A 23,612-nucleotide genomic window follows, 5' to 3' on the forward strand; every position below is an offset into this window, starting at 1 on the left:
GAGAACAGAGGTGTGGGGAGGGGGGGAGGTAGTGGAGTCCAGTAGAGAGGTGAAACATCAACCAGCTCAACACTCCATCAGACTGTGTCAGTGCTTCCTTCACTTAATCTAGCCGTGACGGATCACATGACACCAAAGTCATGTTGGTCAGAAATAGGTGTGGAAACGTGTTGTTTGAAATAACTCGGCCTGTTAGGCTACCTGTGCTTTCTGGAGGGGCGCCATGCGGCAGCAGAGCACAGCGCTGCAGTTCCTACAGATCTCCAGGAAGATCTCCTTGTAGTTCCCCTGACTGGAGTCCTCCTGACTGGGCTTCAGCACCGCAGACAGGGTGGCCCCGTCGATGATCAGACCGTAGTCCACACAGTCAGCAGACAGACTGGGGACACACACACACAGAGATACACACGTTAACACACACAGTCTTTAACTAACCTTGTGGGGACACACAATTTATAACCATTCAAAATCCTATTTTCCCTAACTCCTAAAACAAAACCTAACTCTAACCCTAACCGTAACCCCAAAACCTAACCTAACCCCTAACCCTAAACCTAATTGTAATCCTAATTATACCTTAACTCTAAACCCCCTAGACTAACAAAATGTCCCCAGTTGGTAAAATGTCTGTATGTTTACTATTCTTGTGGGGACTTCTGGTCCCCACAAGTATAGTTAAACACATCCAGGTGCACGTGTGTGTGTGTGTGTTGGGATCCCGGCACTCACCCTGAGAAGGTGTCTCTGGTCATGCTACCATGCTGCCTGAGTACAGTTTTACTCAGGTCAAACAGAACGTCATGTAGACTCTGTTCCTCGGTGCGTTTGGTGGTCAGTTCCAGTATCTGTGTGGAGCGGCGGAACAGCTTGCTAGCGTAGCACGTAGCCGCCGCCGTCTCCATCTTGTCTCCGGTCAGCACCCACACCTTCATCCCAGCCTTCTGGAGAGACTCGATGGTGTCTGCTGCCTTGTCCTGGAGCCTGGAGAACAGGCAACATAAAGTCAGGCAGCAGTCAATGGAGCAACGCTGTACATGGTCATCAGCAGTCAATGGGGCAACGCTGTACATGGTCATCAGCAGTCAATGGAACAACGCTATATATGGTCATCAGCAGTCAATGGAACAACGCTGTACATGGTCATCAGCAGTCAATGGAACAACGCTGTACATGGTCATCAGCAGTCAATGGAACAACGCTGTACATGGTCATCAGCAGTCAATGGAACAACGCTGTACATGGTCATCAGCAGTCAATGGAACAACGCTGTACATGGTCATCAGCAGTCAATGGAGCAACGCTGTACATGGTCATCAGCAGTCAATGGAACAACGCTGTACATGGTCATCAGCAGTCAATGGAACAACGCTGTACATGGTCATCAGCAGTCAATGGAACAACGCTGTACATGGTCATCAGCAGTCAATGGAACAACGCTGTACATGGTCATCAGCAGTCAATGGAACAACGCTGTACATGGTCATCAGCAGTCAATGGAACAACGCTGTACATGGTCATCAGCAGTCAATGGTACCACGCTGTACATGGTCATTAGCAGTCAATGGGGCAATGCTGTACATGGTCATCAGCAGTCAATGGAGCAATGCTGTACATGGTCATCAGCAGTCAATGGAGCAATGCTGTACATGGTCATCAGACTGAATGCTGCATTCTGTCAATCTTTCAATAGTTTTTCTAAATCTCTAATTCTACCACATCCATACAGAGCAGAGATGATTTGTTCAGGTTTACAATAAAAGCCGAATGGAATGGTGCAGACACAAACAGTTTACAATAAAAGTAGAATGGAATGGTGCAGACACAAACAGTTTAGAATACAAGTAGAATGGAATGGTGCAGACACAAACAGTTTAGAATAAAAGTCCTACGGAATGGTGCAGACACAAACAGTTTAGAATACAAGTAGAATGGAATGGTGCAGACAGAAACAGTTTAGAATACAAGTAGAATGGAATGGTGCAGACACAAACCGTTTAGAATACAAGTAGAATGGAATGGTGCAGACACAAACCGTTTAGAATACAAGTAGAATGGAATGGTGCAGACACAAACAGTTTAGAATACAAGTAGAATGGAATGGTGCAGACACAAACAGTTTAGAATACAAGTAGAATGGAATGGTGCAGACACAAACAGTTTAGAATACAAGTATAATGGAATGGTGCAGACACAAACAGTTCAGAATAAAAGTAGAATGGAATGGTGCAGACACAAACAGTTTAGAATACAAGCAGAATGAAACGGTGCAGACACAAACAGTTTAGAATAAAAGTCCTACGGAATGGTGCAGACACAAACCGTTTAGAATACAAGTATAATGGAATTGTGCAGACACAAACAGTTTAGAATACAAGTAGAATGGAATGGTGCAGACACAAACCGTTTAGAATACAAGTCGAATGGAATGGTGCACACACAAACAGTTTAGAATACAAGCAGAATGAAATGGTGCAGACACAAACAGTTTAGAATAAAAGTCCTACGGAATGGTGCAGACACAAACAGTTTAGAATAAAAGTCCTACGGAATGGTGCAGGCACAAACCGTTTAGAATACAAGTCGAATGGAATGGTGCAGACACAAACAGTTTAGAATACAAGTAGAATGGAATGGTGCAGACACAAACAGTTTAGAATACAAGTATAATGGAATGGTGCAGACACAAACAGTTCAGAATAAAAGTAGAATGGAATGGTGCAGACACAAACAGTTTAGAATACAAGCAGAATGAAATGGTGCAGACACAAACAGTTTAGAATAAAAGTCCTACGGAATGGTGCAGACACAAACCGTTTAGAATACAAGTATAATGGAATTGTGCAGACACAAACAGTTTAGAATACAAGTAGAATGGAATGGTGCAGACACAAACCGTTTAGAATACAAGTCGAATGGAATGGTGCAGACACAAACAGTTTAGAATACAAGCAGAATGAAATGGTGCAGACACAAACAGTTTAGAATAAAAGTCCTACGGAATGGTGCAGACACAAACAGTTTAGAATAAAAGTAGAATGAAATGGTGCAGACACAAACTGTTTAGAATACAAGTAGAATGGAATGATGCAGACACAAACAGTTCAGAATACAAGTAGAATGGAATGGTGCAGACACAAACAGTTCAGAATAAACGTCCTACGGAATGGTGCAGACACAAACAGTTCAGAATACAAGTAGAATGGAATGGTGCAGACACAAACAGCTCAGAATAAAAGTTGAATGGAATGGTGCAGACACAAACAGTTCAGAATACAAGTAGAATGGAATGGTGCAGATACACACAGTTTTGAATACAAGTAGAATGGAATGGTGCAGACACAAACAGTTCAGAATAAAAGTCCTACGGAATGGTGCAGACACAAACAGTTCAGAATAAAAGTCCTACGGAATGGTGCAGACACAAACAGTTCAGAATAAAAGTCCTACGGAATGGTGCAGACACAAACTGTTCAGAATAAAAGTACTACGGAATGGTGCAGACACAAACAGTTTGGAATAAAAGTCCTACACCAACTATCTCCAGTAAGATACCGTTGTCAAAATGTAGTGTTGTTCTGTTTTTCATTGTAAAAGTATCACTCACTATCTAAATGTAGTTAAGTCCAGTATAGTTGTGGCCAAAAGTTGAGAATGACACAAATATTAAGTTTCACAAAGTTTGTATGATGGCAATTTGCACATACTCCAAAACGTTATGATGAATTCAGATGAATTGCAATTAATTGCAAAATCCCCCAAAAACATTTGCACTGCATTTCAGCCCTGCCACATAAGGACCAGCTGACATCATGTCAGTGATTCTCTCGTTAACACAGTTGTGAGTTTTGACGAGGACAGGGCTGGAGATCACTCTGTCATGCTGATTGTGTTCAAATAACAGACTGGAAGCTTCAAAAGGAGGGTGGTGCTTGGAATCATTGTTCTTCCTCTGTCAACCATGGTTACCTGGAAGGAAACATGTGCTGTCATCATTGCTTTGTACAAAAAGGGCTTCACAGGCAAGGATATTGCAGCCAATAAGATTGCATCTAAATCAACCATTCATCGGATCATCAAGAACTTCAAGGAGAGCGGTTCAATTGTTGTGAAGAAGGCTTCAGGGCACCCAAGAAAGTCCAGCAAACGCCAGGACCATCTCCTAAAGTTGATTCAGCTGCGGAAACGGGGCACCACCAGTGCAGAGCTTGCTCAGGAATGGCAGCAGTGCATCTGAGTGCACAGTGAGGCAAAGACTTTTCGAGGATGGCCTGGTGTCAAGAAGGGCAGCAAAGAAACCACGTCTCTCCAGGAAAAACATCAGGGACAGACTGATATTCTGCAAAATGTACAGGGATTGGACTGCTGAGGACTGGGGTAACGTCATTTTCTCTGATGAATCCCCTTTCTGATTGTTTGGGGCATCCTTAAAAAAGCTTGTCCAAAAAAGACAAGGTGAGCACTACTATCAGTCCTGTGTCATGCCAACAGTGAAGCATCCTGAGACCATGTGTGGGTTTGCTTCTCAGCCAAGGGAGTGGCCTCACTCACAATTTTTTCCTTAGAGCACAGCCATGAATAAAGAATGGTACCAACACATCCTCCGAGAACAACTTCTCCCAACCATCCAGGAACAGTTTGGTGATGAACAATGCCTTTTCCAGCATGATGGAGCACCTTGCCATACGGCAAAAGTGATAACTAAGTGGCTCGGGGAACAAAACATTGATATTTTGGGTCCATGGCCAGGAAACTCCCCAGACCTTAATCCCATTGAGAACTTGTGGTCAATCCTCAAGAGGCGGGTGGACAAACAAAAACCCACGAATTCTGACAAACTCCAAACATTGATTATGCAAGAATGGGCTGCCATCAGTCAGGATGTGGCCCAGAAGTTAATTGACAGCATGCCAGGGCAGATTGCAGAGGTCTTGAAAAAGAAGGGTCAACACTGCAAATATTGACTCTTTACATCAACTTCATGTAATTGTCAATAAAAGCCTTTGACACTTATGACATGTTTGTAATTATACTTCAGTATTCCATAGTAACATCTGACAAAAATATCTACAGACACTGAAGCAGCAGTGAAAATGCATATTTATGTCATTCTCATAAACCTTTGGCCACAACTGTACACAGGAGGCTGGTGGCACCTTAATTGGGGAGGACGGGCTCATGGTAATGGCCGGAGCGGAATTAGTGGAATGGTATCAAATACATGAAATGTGGGGGTTCCATTCTCTCCGTTAGAGCCAATATTATGAGCCGTCCTCCCCTCAGCAGCCTCCGCTGGCACAGTCAATTGGCTTTGGGGTGTTGAGCTGGAGTGTGTTTGGGGAGCTGGTTTGTTGCAGCAGCAGTCCAACGTCACCGAGCAGGGAAGTCTATAACAAAGCTGCAGTGCAGTTAGGATTCACAGCTCCCTACACCGCTGCTGTCTGCCAACCAGCTAATTACTACCACAGCCCAGGAGTCAGAGACAATCACACAGACGGACGGAAAAACAGAAAGACACACACGTGCACGCATCAACATGCACACACAAAGACAGATGTAAAGGAAGATGGTGAGACTAAAACACTACACACTCACTAACACACAGATAGACAGATAGAGAAGTGTGTGAGAGAAAGGCAAAGTGATGGGCTGTGACTGACTCTATTTAATGGGGCAGAAGCCAACCTGATACCAGAGTAAAACCTCTGGTGCTTCAGCATGACGTCTGTGCTGACAGACAGAAGAGCAGCAAGAGACCACACTCCATCAGCTGCTATGGATGTCTGGCAGAGATCAATAACAGTGGAACTCTAATGTGGTTATCTGCTCATTAGCTGGCTGCACTGGGGACTCACACACACAACATATTGACTGACTGATTACTGAAGCTACTGTTCATGTAAAGTCTGAGAGACTGCAGCTAACTAATATTACTGGTTCACAGGCTGCTTTGGGAAAGAACACAAACCATCATTACAGGAATGGTCAGCCCTATAGTTCAACAATGTGATTCGTTCAACAGTTAACATCATTACAGGAATGGTCAGGTCTATAGTTCAACAATGTGATTCGTTCAACAGGTAACATAATTACAGGAATGGTCAGCCCTATAGTTCAACAATGTGATTCGTTCAATAGCTAACATCATTACAGGAATGGTCAGGTCTATAGTTCAACAACGTGATTCGTTCAATAGCTAAACTCATTACAGGAATGGTCAGCCCTATAGTTCAACAACGTGATTCGTTCAATAGCTAAACTCATTACTGGAATGGTCAGGTCTATAGTTCAACAATGTGATTCGTTCAATAGCTAACATCATTACAGGAATGGTCAGGTCTATAGTTCAACAACGTGATTCGTTCAATAGCTAAACTCATTAAAGGAATGGTCAGCCCTATAGTTCAACAATGTGATTCGTTCAATAGCTAACATCATTACAGGAATGGTCAGCCCTAAAGTTCAACAATGTGATTTGTTCAATAGCTAACATCATTACAGGAATGGTCAGGTCTATAGTTCAACAACGTGATTCGTTCAATAGCTAAACTCATTAAAGGAATGGTCAGCCCTATAGTTCAACAACGTGATTCGTTCAATAGCTAAACTCATTACTGGAATGGTCAGGTCTATAGTTCAACAATGTGATTCGTTCAATAGCTAACATCATTACAGGAATGGTCAGCCCTATAGTTCAACAAAATGATTCGTTCAACAGCTAACATCATTACAGGAATGGTCAGGTCTATAGTTCAACAATGTGATTCGTTCAATAGCTAACATCATTAAAGGAATGGTCAGCCCTATAGTTCAACAATGTGATTCGTTCAATAGCTAACATCATTACAGGAATGGTCAGGTCTATAGTTCAACAATGTGATTCGTTCAATAGCTAACATCATTAAAGGAATGGTCAGCCCTATAGTTCAACAATGTGATTCGTTCAATAGCTAACATCATAACAGGAATGGTCAGCCCTATAGTTCAACAACGTGATTCGTTCAATAGCTAACATCATTACTGGAATGGTCAGCCCTATAGTTCAACAATGTGATTCGTTCAATAGCTAACATCATAACAGGAATGGTCAGGTCAATAGTTCAACAATGTGATTCGTTCAATAGCTAACATCATTACAGGAATGGTCAGCCCTATAGTTCAACAATGTGATTCGTTCAATAGCTAACATCATTAAAGGAATGGTCAGCCGTATAGTTCAACAACGTGATTCGTTCAATAGCTAACATCATTAAAGGAATGGTCAGCCCTATCGTTCAACAACGTGATTCGTTCAATAGCTAACATCATTACTGGAATGGTCAGCCCTATAGTTCAACAACGTGATTCGTTCAATAGTTAACATCATTACAGGAATGGTCAGATCTATAGTTCAACAACGTGATTCGTTCAATAGCTAACATCATTACTGGAATGGTCAGCCCTATAGTTCAACAACGTGATTCGTTCAATAGCTAACATCATTACAGGAATGGTCAGGTCAATAGTTCAACAATGTGATTCGTTCAATAGCTAGCATCATTACAGGAATGGTCAGGTCTATAGTTCAACAATGTGATTCGTTCCATAGCTAACATCATTACAGGAATGGTCAGCCCTATAGTTCAACAATGTGATTCTTTCAATAGCTAACATCATTAAAGGAATGGTCAGCCCTATAGTTCAACAATGTGATTCGTTCAATAGCTAACATCATTACAGGAATGGTCAGCCCTATAGTTCAACAATGTGATTTGTTCAATAGCTAACATCATTACAGGAATGGTCAGCCCTAAAGGTCAACAACGTGATTCGTTCAATAGCTAACATCATTACAGGAATGGTCAGCCCTATAGTTCAACAACGTGATTCGTTCAATAGCTAACATCATTACAGGAATGGTCAGCCCTATAGTTCAACAATGTGATTCGTTCAATAGCTAAACTCATTAAAGGAATGGTCAGCCCTGTAGTTCAACAATGTGATTCTTGCAATAGCTAACATCATTACAGGAATGGTCAGCCCTAAAGTTCAACAATGTGATTCGTTCAATAGCTAACATCATTACAGGAATGGTCAGGTCTATAGTTCAACAATGTGATTCGCTCAATAGCTAACATCATTACAGGAATGGTCAGGTCTATAGTTCAACAATGTGATTCGTTCAATAGCTAACATCATTACTGGAATGGTCGGCCCTATGGTTCAACAATGTGATTCGTTCAATAGCTAACATCATTACAGGAATGGTCAGCCCTATAGTACAACAACGTGATTCGTTCAATAGCTAACATCATTACAAGAATGGTAAGCCCTATAGTTCAACAATGTGATTCGTTCAATAGCTAACATCATTACAGGAATGGTCAGATCTATAGTTCAACAACGTGATTCGTTAAATACCTAACATCATTACAGGAATGGTCAGCCCTATAGTTCAACAATGTGATTCGTTCAATAGCTAACATCATTACAGGAATGGTCAGCCCTATAGTTCAACAACATGATTCTTTCAATAGCTAACATCATTAAAGGAATGGTCAGCCCTATAGTTCAACAATGTGATTCGTTCAATAGCTAACATCATAACAGGAATGGTCAGGTCAATAGTTCAACAATGTGATTCGTTCAATAGCTAGCATCATTACAGGAATGGTCAGGTCTATAGTTCAACAATGTGATTCGTTCAATAGCTAGCATCATTACAGGAATGGTCAGGTCTATAGTTCAACAATGTGATTCGTTCAATAGCTAACATCATTAAAGGAATGGTCAGCCCTATAGTTCAACAACGTGATTCGTTCAATAGCTAACATCATTACAGGATTGGTCAGCCCTATAGTTCAACAACGTGATTCGTTCAATAGCTAACATCATTACAGGATTGGTCAGCCCTATAGTTCAACAACGTGATTCGTTCAATAGCTAACATCATTACAGGAATGGTCAGCCCTATAGTTCAACAGTGTGATTCGTTCAATAGCTAACATCATTACAGGAATGGTCAGGTCTATAGTTCAACAACGTGATTCGTTCAATAGCTAACATCATTACAGGAATGGTCAGGTCTATAGTTCAACAACGTGATTCGTTCAATAGCTAACATCATTACAGGATTGGTCAGCCCTATAGTTCAACAACGTGATTCGTTCAATAGCTAACATCATTACAGGAATGGTCAGCCCTATAGTTCAACAGTGTGATTCGTTCAATAGCTAACATCATTACAGGAATGGTCAGGTCTATAGTTCAACAACGTGATTCGTTCAATAGCTAACATCATTACAGGAATGGTCAGGTCTATAGTTCAACAACGTGATTCGTTCAATAGCTAACATCATTACAGGATTGGTCAGCCCTATAGTTCAACAACGTGATTCGTTCAATAGCTAACATCATTACAGGAATGGTCAGCCCTATAGTTCAACAGTGTGATTCGTTCAATAGCTAACATCATTACAGGAATGGTCAGGTCTATAGTTCAACAGTGTGATTCGTTCAATAGCTAACATCATTAAAGGAATGGTCAGCCCTATAGTTCAACAACGTGATTCGTTCAATAGCTAACATCATTACAGGAATGGTCAGCCCTATAGTTCAACAACGTGATTTGTTCAATAGCTAACATCATTAAAGGAACGGTCAGGTCTATTGTTCAACAATGTGATTCGTTCAATAGCTAACATCATAATAGGAATGGTCGGGTCAATATTTCAACAATGTGATTCGTTCAACAGTTAACATCATTACAGGAATGGTCAGGTCTATAGTTCAACAATGTGATTCGTTCAACAGGTAACATCATTACAGGAATGGTCAGCCCTATAGTTCAACAATGTGATTCGTTCAATAGCTAACATCATTACAGGAATGTCAGGTCTATAGTTCAACAACGTGATTCGTTCAATAGCTAAACTCATTACAGGAATGGTCAGCCCTATAGTTCAACAACGTGATTCGTTCAATAGCTAAACTCATTACTGGAATGGTCAGGTCTATAGTTCAACAATGTGATTCGTTCAATAGCTAACATCATTACAGGAATGGTCAGGTCTATAGTTCAACAACGTGATTCGTTCAATAGCTAAACTCATTAAAGGAATGGTCAGCCCTATAGTTCAACAATGTGATTCGTTCAATAGCTAACATCATTACAGGAATGGTCAGGTCTATAGTTCAACAACGTGATTCGTTCAATAGCTAAACTCATTAAAGGAATGGTCAGCCCTATAGTTCAACAACGTGATTCGTTCAATAGCTAAACTCATTACTGGAATGGTCAGGTCTATAGTTCAACAATGTGATTAGTTTAATAGCTAACATCATTACAGGAATGGTCAGCCCTAAAGTTCAACAATGTGATTTGTTCAATAGCTAACATCATTACAGGAATGGTCAGCCCTATAGTTCAACAAAATGATTCGTTCAACAACTAACATCATTACAGGAATGGTCAGGTCTATAGTTCAACAATGTGATTCGTTCAATAGCTAACATCATTAAAGGAATGGTCAGCCCTATAGTTCAACAATGTGATTCGTTCAATAGCTAACATCATTACAGGAATGGTCAGGTCTATAGTTCAACAATGTGATTCGTTCAATAGCTAACATCATTAAAGGAATGGTCAGCCCTATAGTTCAACAATGTGATTCGTTCAATAGCTAACATCATAACAGGAATGGTCAGCCCTATAGTTCAACAACGTGATTCGTTCAATAGCTAACATCATTACTGGAATGGTCAGCCCTATAGTTCAACAATGTGATTCGTTCAATAGCTAACATCATGACAGGAATGGTCAGGTCAATAGTTCAACAATGTGATTCGTTCAATAGCTAACATCATTACAGGAATGGTCAGCCCTATAGTTCAACAATGTGATTCGTTCAATAGCTAACATCATTAAAGGAATGGTCAGCCCTATAGTTCAACAACGTGATTCGTTCAATAGCTAACATCATTAAAGGAATGGTCAGCCCTATCGTTCAACAACGTGATTCGTTCAATAGCTAACATCATTACTGGAATGGTCAGCCCTATAGTTCAACAACGTGATTCGTTCAATAGTTAACATCATTACAGGAATGGTCAGATCTATAGTTCAACAACGTGATTCGTTCAATAGCTAACATCATTACAGGAATGGTCAGGTCAATAGTTCAACAATGTGATTCGTTCAATAGCTAGCATCATTACAGGAATGGTCAGGTCTATAGTTCAACAATGTGATTCGTTCCATAGCTAACATCATTACAGGAATGGTCAGCCCTATAGTTCAACAATGTGATTCTTTCAATAGCTAACATCATTAAAGGAATGGTCAGCCCTATAGTTCAACAATGTGATTCGTTCAATAGCTAACATCATTACAGGAATGGTCAGCCCTATAGTTCAACAATGTGATTTGTTCAATAGCTAACATCATTACAGGAATGGTCAGCCCTAAAGGTCAACAACGTGATTCGTTCAATAGCTAACATCATTACAGGAATGGTCAGCCCTATAGTTCAACAACGTGATTCGTTCAATAGCTAACATCATTACAGGAATGGTCAGCCCTATAGTTCAACAATGTGATTCGTTCAATAGCTAAACTCATTAAAGGAATGGTCAGCCCTGTAGTTCAACAATGTGATTCTTGCAATAGCTAACATCATTACAGGAATGGTCAGCCCTGTAGTTCAACAATGTGATTCGTTCAATAGCTAACATCATTACAGGAATGGTCAGGTCTATAGTTCAACAATGTGATTCGCTCAATAGCTAACATCATTACAGGAATGGTCAGGTCTATAGTTCAACAATGTGATTCGTTCAATAGCTAACATCATTACTGGAATGGTCGACCCTATGGTTCAACAATGTGATTCGTTCAATAGCTAACATCATTACAGGAATGGTCAGCCCTATAGTACAACAACGTGATTCGTTCAATAGCTAACATCATTACAAGAATGGTAAGCCCTATAGTTCAACAATGTGATTCGTTCAATAGCTAACATCATTACAGGAATGGTCAGATCTATAGTTCAACAACGTGATTCGTTAAATACCTAACATCATTACAGGAATGGTCAGCCCTATAGTTCAACAATGTGATTCGTTCAATAGCTAACATCATTACAGGAATGGTCAGCCCTATAGTTCAACAACGTGATTCTTTCAATAGCTAACATCATTAAAGGAATGGTCAGCCCTATAGTTCAACAATGTGATTCGTTCAATAGCTAACATCATAACAGGAATGGTCAGGTCAATAGTTCAACAATGTGATTCGTTCAATAGCTAGCATCATTACAGGAATGGTCAGGTCTATAGTTCAACAATGTGATTCGTTCAATAGCTAGCATCATTACAGGAATGGTCAGGTCTATAGTTCAACAATGTGATTCGTTCAATAGCTAACATCATTACAGGATTGGTCAGCCCTATAGTTCAACAACGTGATTCGTTCAATAGCTAACATCATTACAGGAATGGTCAGCCCTATAGTTCAACAGTGTGATTCGTTCAATAGCTAACATCATTACAGGAATGGTCAGCCCTATAGTTCAACAGTGTGATTCGTTCAATAGCTAACATCATTACAGGAATGGTCAGCCCTATAGTTCAACAACGTGATTCGATCAATAGCTAACATCATTACAGGATTGGTCAGCCCTATAGTTCAACAACGTGATTCGTTCAATAGCTAACATCATTACAGGAATGGTCAGCCCTAAAGGTCAACAACGTGATTCGTTCAATAGCTAACATCATTACAGGAATGGTCAGCCCTAAAGGTCAACAACGTGATTCGTTCAATAGCTAACATCATTACAGGATTGGTCAGCCCTATAGTTCAACAACGTGATTCGTTCAATAGCTAACATCATTAAAGGAATGGTCAGCCCTATAGTTCAACAACGTGATTCGTTCAATAGCTAACATCATTAAAGGAATGGTCAGCCCTATAGTTCAACAACGTGATTCGTTCAATAGCTAACATCATTACAGGAATGGTCAGCCCTATAGTTCAACAACGTGATTTGTTCAATAGCTAACATCATTAAAGGAACGGTCAGGTCTATTGTTCAACAATGTGATTCGTTCAATAGCTAACATCATAATAGGAATGGTCGGGTCAATATTTCAACAATGTGATTCGTTCAATAGCTAACATCATTACAGGAATGGTCAGCCCTATAGTTCAACAACGTGATTCGTTCAATAGCTAACATCATTAAAGGAATGGTCAGCCCTATAGTTCAACAACGTGATTCGTTCAATAGCTAACATCATTACAGGAATGGTCAGCCCTATAGTTCAACAATGTGATTCGTTCAATAGCTAAACTCATTAAAGGAATGGTCAGCCCTGTAGTTCAACAATGTGATTCTTGCAATAGCTAACATCATTACAGGAATGGTCAGCCCTGTAGTTCAACAATGTGATTCGTTCAATAGCTAACATCATTACAGGAATGGTCAGGTCTATAGTTCAACAATGTGATTCGCTCAATAGCTAACATCATTACAGGAATGGTCAGGTCTATAGTTCAACAATGTGATTCGTTCAATAGCTAACATCATTACTGGAATGGTCGACCCTATGGTTCAACAATGTGATTCGTTCAATAGCTAACATCATTACAGGAATGGTCAGCCCTATAGTACAACAACGTGATTCGTTCAATAGCTAACATCATTACAAGAATGGTAAGCCCTATAGTTCAACAATGTGATTCGTTCAATAGCTAACATCATTACAGGAATGGTCAGATCTATAGTTCAACAACGTGATTCGTTAAATACCTAACATCATTACAGGAATGGTCAGCCCTATAGTTCAACAATGTGATTCGTTCAATAGCTAACATCATTACAGGAATGGTCAGCCCTATAGTTCAACAACGTGATTCTTTCAATAGCTAACATCATTAAAGGAATGGTCAGCCCTATAGTTCAACAATGTGATTCGTTCAATAGCTAACATCATAACAGGAATGGTCAGGTCAATAGTTCAACAATGTGATTCGTTCAATAGCTAGCATCATTACAGGAATGGTCAGGTCTATAGTTCAACAATGTGATTCGTTCAATAGCTAGCATCATTACAGGAATGGTCAGGTCTATAGTTCAACAATGTGATTCGTTCAATAGCTAACATCATTACAGGATTGGTCAGCCCTATAGTTCAACAACGTGATTCGTTCAATAGCTAACATCATTACAGGAATGGTCAGCCCTATAGTTCAACAGTGTGATTCGTTCAATAGCTAACATCATTACAGGAATGGTCAGCCCTATAGTTCAACAGTGTGATTCGTTCAATAGCTAACATCATTACAGGAATGGTCAGCCCTATAGTTCAACAACGTGATTCGATCAATAGCTAACATCATTACAGGATTGGTCAGCCCTATAGTTCAACAACGTGATTCGTTCAATAGCTAACATCATTACAGGAATGGTCAGCCCTAAAGGTCAACAACGTGATTCGTTCAATAGCTAACATCATTACAGGAATGGTCAGCCCTAAAGGTCAACAACGTGATTCGTTCAATAGCTAACATCATTACAGGATTGGTCAGCCCTATTGTTCAACAACGTGATTCGTTCAATAGCTAACATCATTAAAGGAATGGTCAGCCCTATAGTTCAACAACGTGATTCGTTCAATAGCTAACATCATTAAAGGAATGGTCAGCCCTATAGTTCAACAACGTGATTCGTTCAATAGCTAACATCATTACAGGAATGGTCAGCCCTATAGTTCAACAACGTGATTTGTTCAATAGCTAACATCATTAAAGGAACGGTCAGGTCTATTGTTCAACAATGTGATTCGTTCAATAGCTAACATCATAATAGGAATGGTCGGGTCAATATTTCAACAATGTGATTCGCTCAATAGCTAACATCATTACAGGAATGGTCAGCCCTATAGTTCAACAACGTGATTCGTTCAATAGCTAACATCATTAAAGGAATGGTCAGCCCAATAGTTCAACAATGTGATTCGTTCAATAGCTATCATCATAACAGGAATGGTCGGCCCTATAGTTCAACAATGTGATTTGTTCAATAGCTAACATCATTACTGGAATGGTCGGCCCTATAGTTCAACAAGTTGATTTGTTCAATAGCTAACATCATTACAGGAATTGTCAGGTCTATAGTTCAACAAGGTTATTCATTGAATAGCTAATATCATTACAGGAATGGTCAGCCCTATAGTTCAACAATGTGATTCGTTCAATAGCTAACATCATTACAGGAATGGTCAGCCCTATAGTTCAACAACGTGATTCGTTCAATAGCTAACATCATTACAGGAATGGTCAGCCCTATAGTTCAACAACGTGATTCGTTCAATAGTAACATCATTACAGGAATGGTCAGCCCCATAGTTCAACAATGTGATTTGTTCAATAGCTAACATCATTACAGGAATGGTCAGCCATATATAGTTCAACAATGTGATTCGTTCAATAGCTAACATCATTACAGGAATGGTCAGCCCTATGGTTCAACAATGTGATTCGTTCAATAGCTAACATCATTAAAGGAATGGTCAGCCCTGTAGTTCAACAATGTGATTTGTTCAATAGCTAACATCATTACAGGAATGGTCAGCCCTATAGTTCAACAACGTGATTTGTTCAATAGCTAACATCATTAAAGGAACGGTCAGGTCTATTGTTCAACAATGTGATTCGTTCAATAGCTAACATCATAATAGGAATGGTCGGGTCAATATTTCAACAATGTGATTCGTTCAATAGCTAACATCATTACAGGAATGGTCAGCCCTATAGTTCAACAACGTGATTCTTTCAATAGCTAACATCATTAAAGGAATGGTCAGCCCTATAGTTCAACAATGTGATTCGTTCAATAGCTAACATCATAACAGGAATGGTCAGGTCAATAGTTCAACAATGTGATTCGTTCAATAGCTAGCATCATTACAGGAATGGTCAGGTCTATAGTTCAACAATGTGATTCGTTCAATAGCTAGCATCATTACAGGAATGGTCAGGTCTATAGTTCAACAATGTGATTCGTTCAATAGCTAACATCATTACAGGATTGGTCAGCCCTATAGTTCAACAACGTGATTCGTTCAATAGCTAACATCATTACAGGAATGGTCAGCCCTATAGTTCAACAGTGTGATTCGTTCAATAGCTAACATCATTACAGGAATGGTCAGCCCTATAGTTCAACAGTGTGATTCGTTCAATAGCTAACATCATTACAGGAATGGTCAGCCCTATAGTTCAACAACGTGATTCGATCAATAGCTAACATCATTACAGGATTGGTCAGCCCTATAGTTCAACAACGTGATTCGTTCAATAGCTAACATCATTACAGGAATGGTCAGCCCTAAAGGTCAACAACGTGATTCGTTCAATAGCTAACATCATTACAGGAATGGTCAGCCCTAAAGGTCAACAACGTGATTCGTTCAATAGCTAACATCATTACAGGATTGGTCAGCCCTATAGTTCAACAACGTGATTCGTTCAATAGCTAACATCATTAAAGGAATGGTCAGCCCTATAGTTCAACAACGTGATTCGTTCAATAGCTAACATCATTAAAGGAATGGTCAGCCCTATAGTTCAACAACGTGATTCGTTCAATAGCTAACATCATTACAGGAATGGTCAGCCCTATAGTTCAACAACGTGATTTGTTCAATAGCTAACATCATTAAAGGAACGGTCAGGTCTATTGTTCAACAATGTGATTCGTTCAATAGCTAACATCATAATAGGAATGGTCGGGTCAATATTTCAACAATGTGATTCGTTCAATAGCTAACATCATTACAGGAATGGTCAGCCCTATAGTTCAACAACGTGATTCGTTCAATAGCTAACATCATTAAAGGAATGGTCAGCCCTATAGTTCAACAACGTGATTCGTTCAATAGCTAACATCATTACAGGAATGGTCAGCCCTATAGTTCAACAATGTGATTCGTTCAATAGCTAAACTCATTAAAGGAATGGTCAGCCCTGTAGTTCAACAATGTGATTCTTGCAATAGCTAACATCATTACAGGAATGGTCAGCCCTGTAGTTCAACAATGTGATTCGTTCAATAGCTAACATCATTACAGGAATGGTCAGGTCTATAGTTCAACAATGTGATTCGCTCAATAGCTAACATCATTACAGGAATGGTCAGGTCTATAGTTCAACAATGTGATTCGTTCAATAGCTAACATCATTACTGGAATGGTCGACCCTATGGTTCAACAATGTGATTCGTTCAATAGCTAACATCATTACAGGAATGGTCAGCCCTATAGTACAACAACGTGATTCGTTCAATAGCTAACATCATTACAAGAATGGTAAGCCCTATAGTTCAACAATGTGATTCGTTCAATAGCTAACATCATTACAGGAATGGTCAGATCTATAGTTCAACAACGTGATTCGTTAAATACCTAACATCATTACAGGAATGGTCAGCCCTATAGTTCAACAATGTGATTCGTTCAATAGCTAACATCATTACAGGAATGGTCAGCCCTATAGTTCAACAACGTGATTCTTTCAATAGCTAACATCATTAAAGGAATGGTCAGCCCTATAGTTCAACAATGTGATTCGTTCAATAGCTAACATCATAACAGGAATGGTCAGGTCAATAGTTCAACAATGTGATTCGTTCAATAGCTAGCATCATTACAGGAATGGTCAGGTCTATAGTTCAACAATGTGATTCGTTCAATAGCTAGCATCATTACAGGAATGGTCAGGTCTATAGTTCAACAATGTGATTCGTTCAATAGCTAACATCATTACAGGATTGGTCAGCCCTATAGTTCAACAACGTGATTCGTTCAATAGCTAACATCATTACAGGAATGGTCAGCCCTATAGTTCAACAGTGTGATTCGTTCAATAGCTAACATCATTACAGGAATGGTCAGCCCTATAGTTCAACAGTGTGATTCGTTCAATAGCTAACATCATTACAGGAATGGTCAGCCCTATAGTTCAACAACGTGATTCGATCAATAGCTAACATCATTACAGGATTGGTCAGCCCTATAGTTCAACAACGTGATTCGTTCAATAGCTAACATCATTACAGGAATGGTCAGCCCTAAAGGTCAACAACGTGATTCGTTCAATAGCTAACATCATTACAGGAATGGTCAGCCCTAAAGGTCAACAACGTGATTCGTTCAATAGCTAACATCATTACAGGATTGGTCAGCCCTATTGTTCAACAACGTGATTCGTTCAATAGCTAACATCATTAAAGGAATGGTCAGCCCTATAGTTCAACAACGTGATTCGTTCAATAGCTAACATCATTAAAGGAATGGTCAGCCCTATAGTTCAACAACGTGATTCGTTCAATAGCTAACATCATTACAGGAATGGTCAGCCCTATAGTTCAACAACGTGATTTGTTCAATAGCTAACATCATTAAAGGAACGGTCAGGTCTATTGTTCAACAATGTGATTCGTTCAATAGCTAACATCATAATAGGAATGGTCGGGTCAATATTTCAACAATGTGATTCGTTCAATAGCTAACATCATTACAGGAATGGTCAGCCCTATAGTTCAACAACGTGATTCGTTCAATAGCTAACATCATTAAAGGAATGGTCAGCCCAATAGTTCAACAATGTGATTCGTTCAATAGCTATCATCATAACAGGAATGGTCGGCCCTATAGTTCAACAATGTGATTTGTTCAATAGCTAACATCATTACTGGAATGGTCGGCCCTATAGTTCAACAAGTTGATTTGTTCAATAGCTAACATCATTACAGGAATTGTCAGGTCTATAGTTCAACAAGGTTATTCATTGAATAGCTAATATCATTACAGGAATGGTCAGCCCTATAGTTCAACAATGTGATTCGTTCAATAGCTAACATCATTACAGGAATGGTCAGCCCTATAGTTCAACAACGTGATTCGTTCAATAGCTAACATCATTACAGGAATGGTCAGCCCTATAGTTCAACAACGTGATTCGTTCAATAGTAACATCATTACAGGAATGGTCAGCCCCATAGTTCAACAATGTGATTTGTTCAATAGCTAACATCATTACAGGAATGGTCAGCCATATATAGTTCAACAATGTGATTCGTTCAATAGCTAACATCATTACAGGAATGGTCAGCCCTATGGTTCAACAATGTGATTCGTTCAATAGCTAACATCATTAAAGGAATGGTCAGCCCTGTAGTTCAACAATGTGATTTGTTCAATAGCTAACATCATTACAGGAATGGTCAGCCGTATATAGTTCAACAATGTGATTTGTTCAATTGCTAACATCATTAAAGGAATGGTCAGCCCTGTAGTTCAACAATGTGATTCGTTCAATAGCTAACATCATTACAGGAATGGTCAGCCATATATAGTTCAAGAATGTGATTCGTTCAATAGCTAACATCATTACAGGAATGGTCAGTTCTATAGTTCAACAATGTGATTCGTTCAATAGCTAACATCATTACAGGAATGGTCAGCCCTATAGTTCAACAACGTGATTCGTTCAAAAGCTAACATCAGTAAAGGAATGGTCAGCCCTATAGTTCAACAATGTGATTCGTTCAATAGCTAACATCATAACAGGAATGGTCAGCCCTATAGTTCAACAATGTGATTCGTTCAATAGCTAACATCATTACAGGAATGGTCAGCCCTATAGTTCAACAACGTGATTGGTTCAATAGCTAACATCATTACAGGAATTGTCAGCCCTGTAGTTCAACAACGTGATTCGTTCAATAGCTAACATCATTACAGGAATGGTCAGCCCTATAGTTCAACAATGTGATTCGTTCAATAGCTAACATCATTAAAGGAATGGTCGGCCCTATAGTTCAACAATGTGATTCGTTCAATAGCTAACATCATTAAAGGAATGGTCAGCCCTATAGTTCAACAATGTGATTCGTTCAATAGCTAACATCATTAAAGGAATGGTCAGCCCTATAGTTCAACAATGTGATTTGTTCAATAGCTAACATCATTAAAGGAATGGTCAGCCCTATAGTTCAACAATGTGATTCGTTCAATAGCTAAACTCATTAAAGGAATGGTCAGCCCTATAGTTCAACAATGTGATTCGTTCAATAGCTAACATCATTACAGGAATGGTCATCCCTATAGTTCAACAATGTGATTCGTTCAATAGCTAAACTCATTAAAGGAATGGTCAGCCCTATAGTTCAACAATGTGATTCGTTCAATAGCTAACATCATTACAGGAATGGTCAGCCCTATAGTTCAACAATGTGATTTGTTCAATAGCTAACATCATTACAGGAATGGTCAGCCCTATAGTTCAACAATGTGATTCGTTCAATAGCTAACATCGTAGACCGGGTCAGTGAGTTCGATTGTCATTCATTAACTATGCAAACTAGGGCTTGGAGAGTGAGGTTCACTCTCAGTTGGATCAAATCAAATTGTATCAGTCACATGCACCGAATACAACAGTGAAATGCCCCTAACTAACAGTGCAGTTTCGAAAAAAATGGAAAAGAATAAGAGATAAAAGTAACAAGTAATTAAAGAGCAGCAGTAAAATAAATACTCTACAGTTGCTAATCTACTCCGTCTCTCTCGCCCCATACATTGTTAGCTCTAAAGAGAGTTGCCCTTAATATAACTCTTCTGTCCAGAATATAGAAATATAATTAGTAGAAGCAATAGATCTAAAATCCACAAGATAGTGGTTCTGATTCTACGTTGTGATTCTAGATCGGTACCTGTCCTCGACAGTGGTGGCCCCATGAATATATAAATAGAATTGGGTAGAAAAGACAATGTAGATTGTATGATTCTACGCTGCTATGGTTCCAGAACGTTACCTGTCCTCCACGGCGGTGGCACCCAGCAGTACGAAGTCCTTCTCAATGAGGTCATAGGCCTCGGCCAGCTTCCTGTCTCGGTCCTGCAGGGCCAGCTTGGCGCTGTTCAGCAGGTGACACGTCTCCTCATACTGAGCCACGCTCAACTTTCTGTACGCCACGCACAGTGTCCGTAGGCCCTCCTGAAGAGAGAGAGAGAGAAATAGAGAGAGCGAGAGATAATTATGCTATGCTTTGATATGATTACTGGACACTGATGTTGCAGTTGACAATCCGATAATAACAATTATTCCACTGTTCTGTTAGCTTTTCCCCCCATTAAAAACAGTCAATGACATCACTGACAGAGCAGCGGGTTACAAAAAGCTGCAGTTTGCACAGACTGGCATCGAGGGATGTCCCACTGGGCAGAGTTTCCATACCAGTTTAGTCTGTGGCAGTAGACTTTTTATTTTATTTTAAATTTAAAAAAAGGGATGGATCAGCTTAATATTGCAGAAAGAATATTGGTTCCATAAATGTAATTGTCTGCATCATTTCCAATCCCCCATATATTTTTGGGGTAAATATATATATCCATACACACATGCAGACATATACACATATACATACCGATAACTATATAGACATACATACCTTTGTTAGAATATACCTTTATTATTATTCCCCGCAAATCCTACCACCCATCCCCCAATTGGAGTAAACTAATAAACACTTCGGCTTTTACCTTCAGTTTATACATCTTATACACATTTTACATAGACAGTCTATTTTACAATAGTTATTTTTTGTTTGTTTTTAGTCCTTCCTCTGTTTCTGATGACCATCCAGTTTGATTTCTATGTGTAACTGTGCCATTTCACAAACGTTCTGAATCTATATACATTTTACAGACCCCGTATGTTCTACATGTGTTATCTTGTTGTAATTAGTCCCACCCTTCAGCTCCATTCAACCCCTCCCATCTATCTCTCAACACCATCCATTTTGGATTTCTATTTGCCATATATTTTTCAAATGTGCTGTGATGCTTCACAAACGACTTGAACCTTTCTATTCTCATAGCTTCTACAGATTGTAAATTAAAAATAAATGTTTTTGCTAAAATAATTATTATATTATTGATTGATTGACTATGGCTTTTCAAATCACCCAGTATTGCTATCTGCAGCGTTAGTTCTAGGCAAATGTTGCAATTCTTCAGCCATTCCTGGACCTGTGACCAAAAACGAGCTACATATGGACAATACCAAAATAAATGATCTAATGACTCTGCCTCCTCACAGCAGAATCTGCAGAGCTGGGAAGATTGTATTCCCCATATATATAATATTCTTTTAGTTGCAAGAATTTTGTATAGTCATTTAAATTTAAATATTTGAAGTTTTGAATCCGGCGTTGTTTTGCGTATCAATTCATAAACCAAGTGCCATGGAATGGGTACATCGAAAATCTCTTCCCAACTATTTTGCAATTTATATGGCACAGCGATCAGTTTTTTGGTCCTTAAATTAAATTGGTATATGTTTTTATTTATCACACTTTTCTTTAACCATTTATGTTCTTTAATACAGGGTCGACATACAAATTCCTTACTTGTTTCCCCTTATACATGCTTCTTCCATTTTTGTGGTAATGCTGCTATTAGTTGGTTGTAATTTTGGGTAGAGCAGACATTTCCATATGTCTGTGTTAGCTGCATGTGTGACATAACTCCACTAGTCCTATTTATGACATCATTCACTAAAATTATACCTTTTTAAAAATGTCTTCGAAAAATACAGTTTTTTAATCAATTAGTATATTTGAATTTAACCACAATATTTGTTGTATTATTTGTTCTGTCTTTTCAGGTGGATTAAACTGAAATTGCAACCAACTTTCTAAGGCTTGTTTAAAAAAAGAAAGGTATTTTGGAGATGATTTCCTTTTCAAACAACTGAAAGTGAGCAGGTGTCATCTGAATAAAGGGAAAAGGCCCTTCCTGAATATAGGATGAGACATTCTTACCAATTTACTAGAGAACCAGTTTGGATTTAAGTATAACTTTTGTATGACTGATGCCTTTATTGAGAGGTCTAATGCTTTAACCTCTTGAAACTCTAGGGGCGCAATTTCATTTTTGGATGAAAAACGTTCCCGTTTTAAACAAGATATTTTGTCACAAAAAGATGCTCGACTATGCATATAATTGATAGCTTTGGAAAGAAAACACTCTGAATTTTCCAGAACTGCAAAGATATTCTCTGTGGGTGCACTAGAACGGGAGCTAAAGGCAAAACCAAGATGAAACGGCAACCAGGAAACCAACAGGATTTTTGAGGCTCCGTTTTCCATTGTCTCCTTATATGGCTGTGAATGCGAGAGGAATGAGCCTGCCCTTTCTGTCGTTTCCCCAAGGTGTCTGCAGCATTGTGACGTATTTGTAGGCATATCATTGGAAGATTGACCATAAGAGACTACATTTTCCAGGTGTCCGCCCGGTGTCCTCCGTCGAAATTGGTGCGTCTTTTTCAGCTGCTGGTATTTTTCCATGCGATTCTGAGGGGAAAGCAGGCTTCCACGAACTGCATATCAATGAAGAGATATGTGAAAAAACACCTTGAGGATTGATTCCAAACAACGTTTGCCATGTTTCGGTCGATATTATGGAGTTAATTCGGAAAAAGTTTGACGTTTTGGTGACTGAATTTTCGGTTCGTTTCGGTAGCCAAATGTGATGTACAAAACGGAGCGATTTCTCCTACACAAAGATTC

The 23,612-nt window shown here is 39.3% G+C and overlaps 1 protein-coding gene across 6 annotated transcripts in view; it reads right to left on the reverse strand.

Moving 5' to 3' along the window:
* atp11a (ATPase phospholipid transporting 11A) overlaps positions 1-23,612 on the reverse strand; it is a 103,557-nt gene that overhangs the window by 20,297 nt on the left and 59,648 nt on the right. For all 6 annotated transcript variants that reach the window (XM_064969873.1, XM_064969872.1, XM_064969871.1 and 3 more), the window contains 3 exons: positions 20,856-21,037; positions 730-981; positions 202-379 (listed from right to left, as the gene is read on the reverse strand). In XM_064969873.1, the coding sequence (XP_064825945.1) occupies positions 202-379; positions 730-981; positions 20,856-21,037 (612 nt within the window). The remainder of the gene's footprint in view (positions 1-201; positions 380-729; positions 982-20,855; positions 21,038-23,612) is intronic.

The sequence above is a fragment of the Oncorhynchus masou genome, chromosome 6 (assembly GCF_036934945.1).
Source record: "Oncorhynchus masou masou isolate Uvic2021 chromosome 6, UVic_Omas_1.1, whole genome shotgun sequence".
Classification (NCBI taxonomy): domain Eukaryota; kingdom Metazoa; phylum Chordata; class Actinopteri; order Salmoniformes; family Salmonidae; genus Oncorhynchus; species Oncorhynchus masou.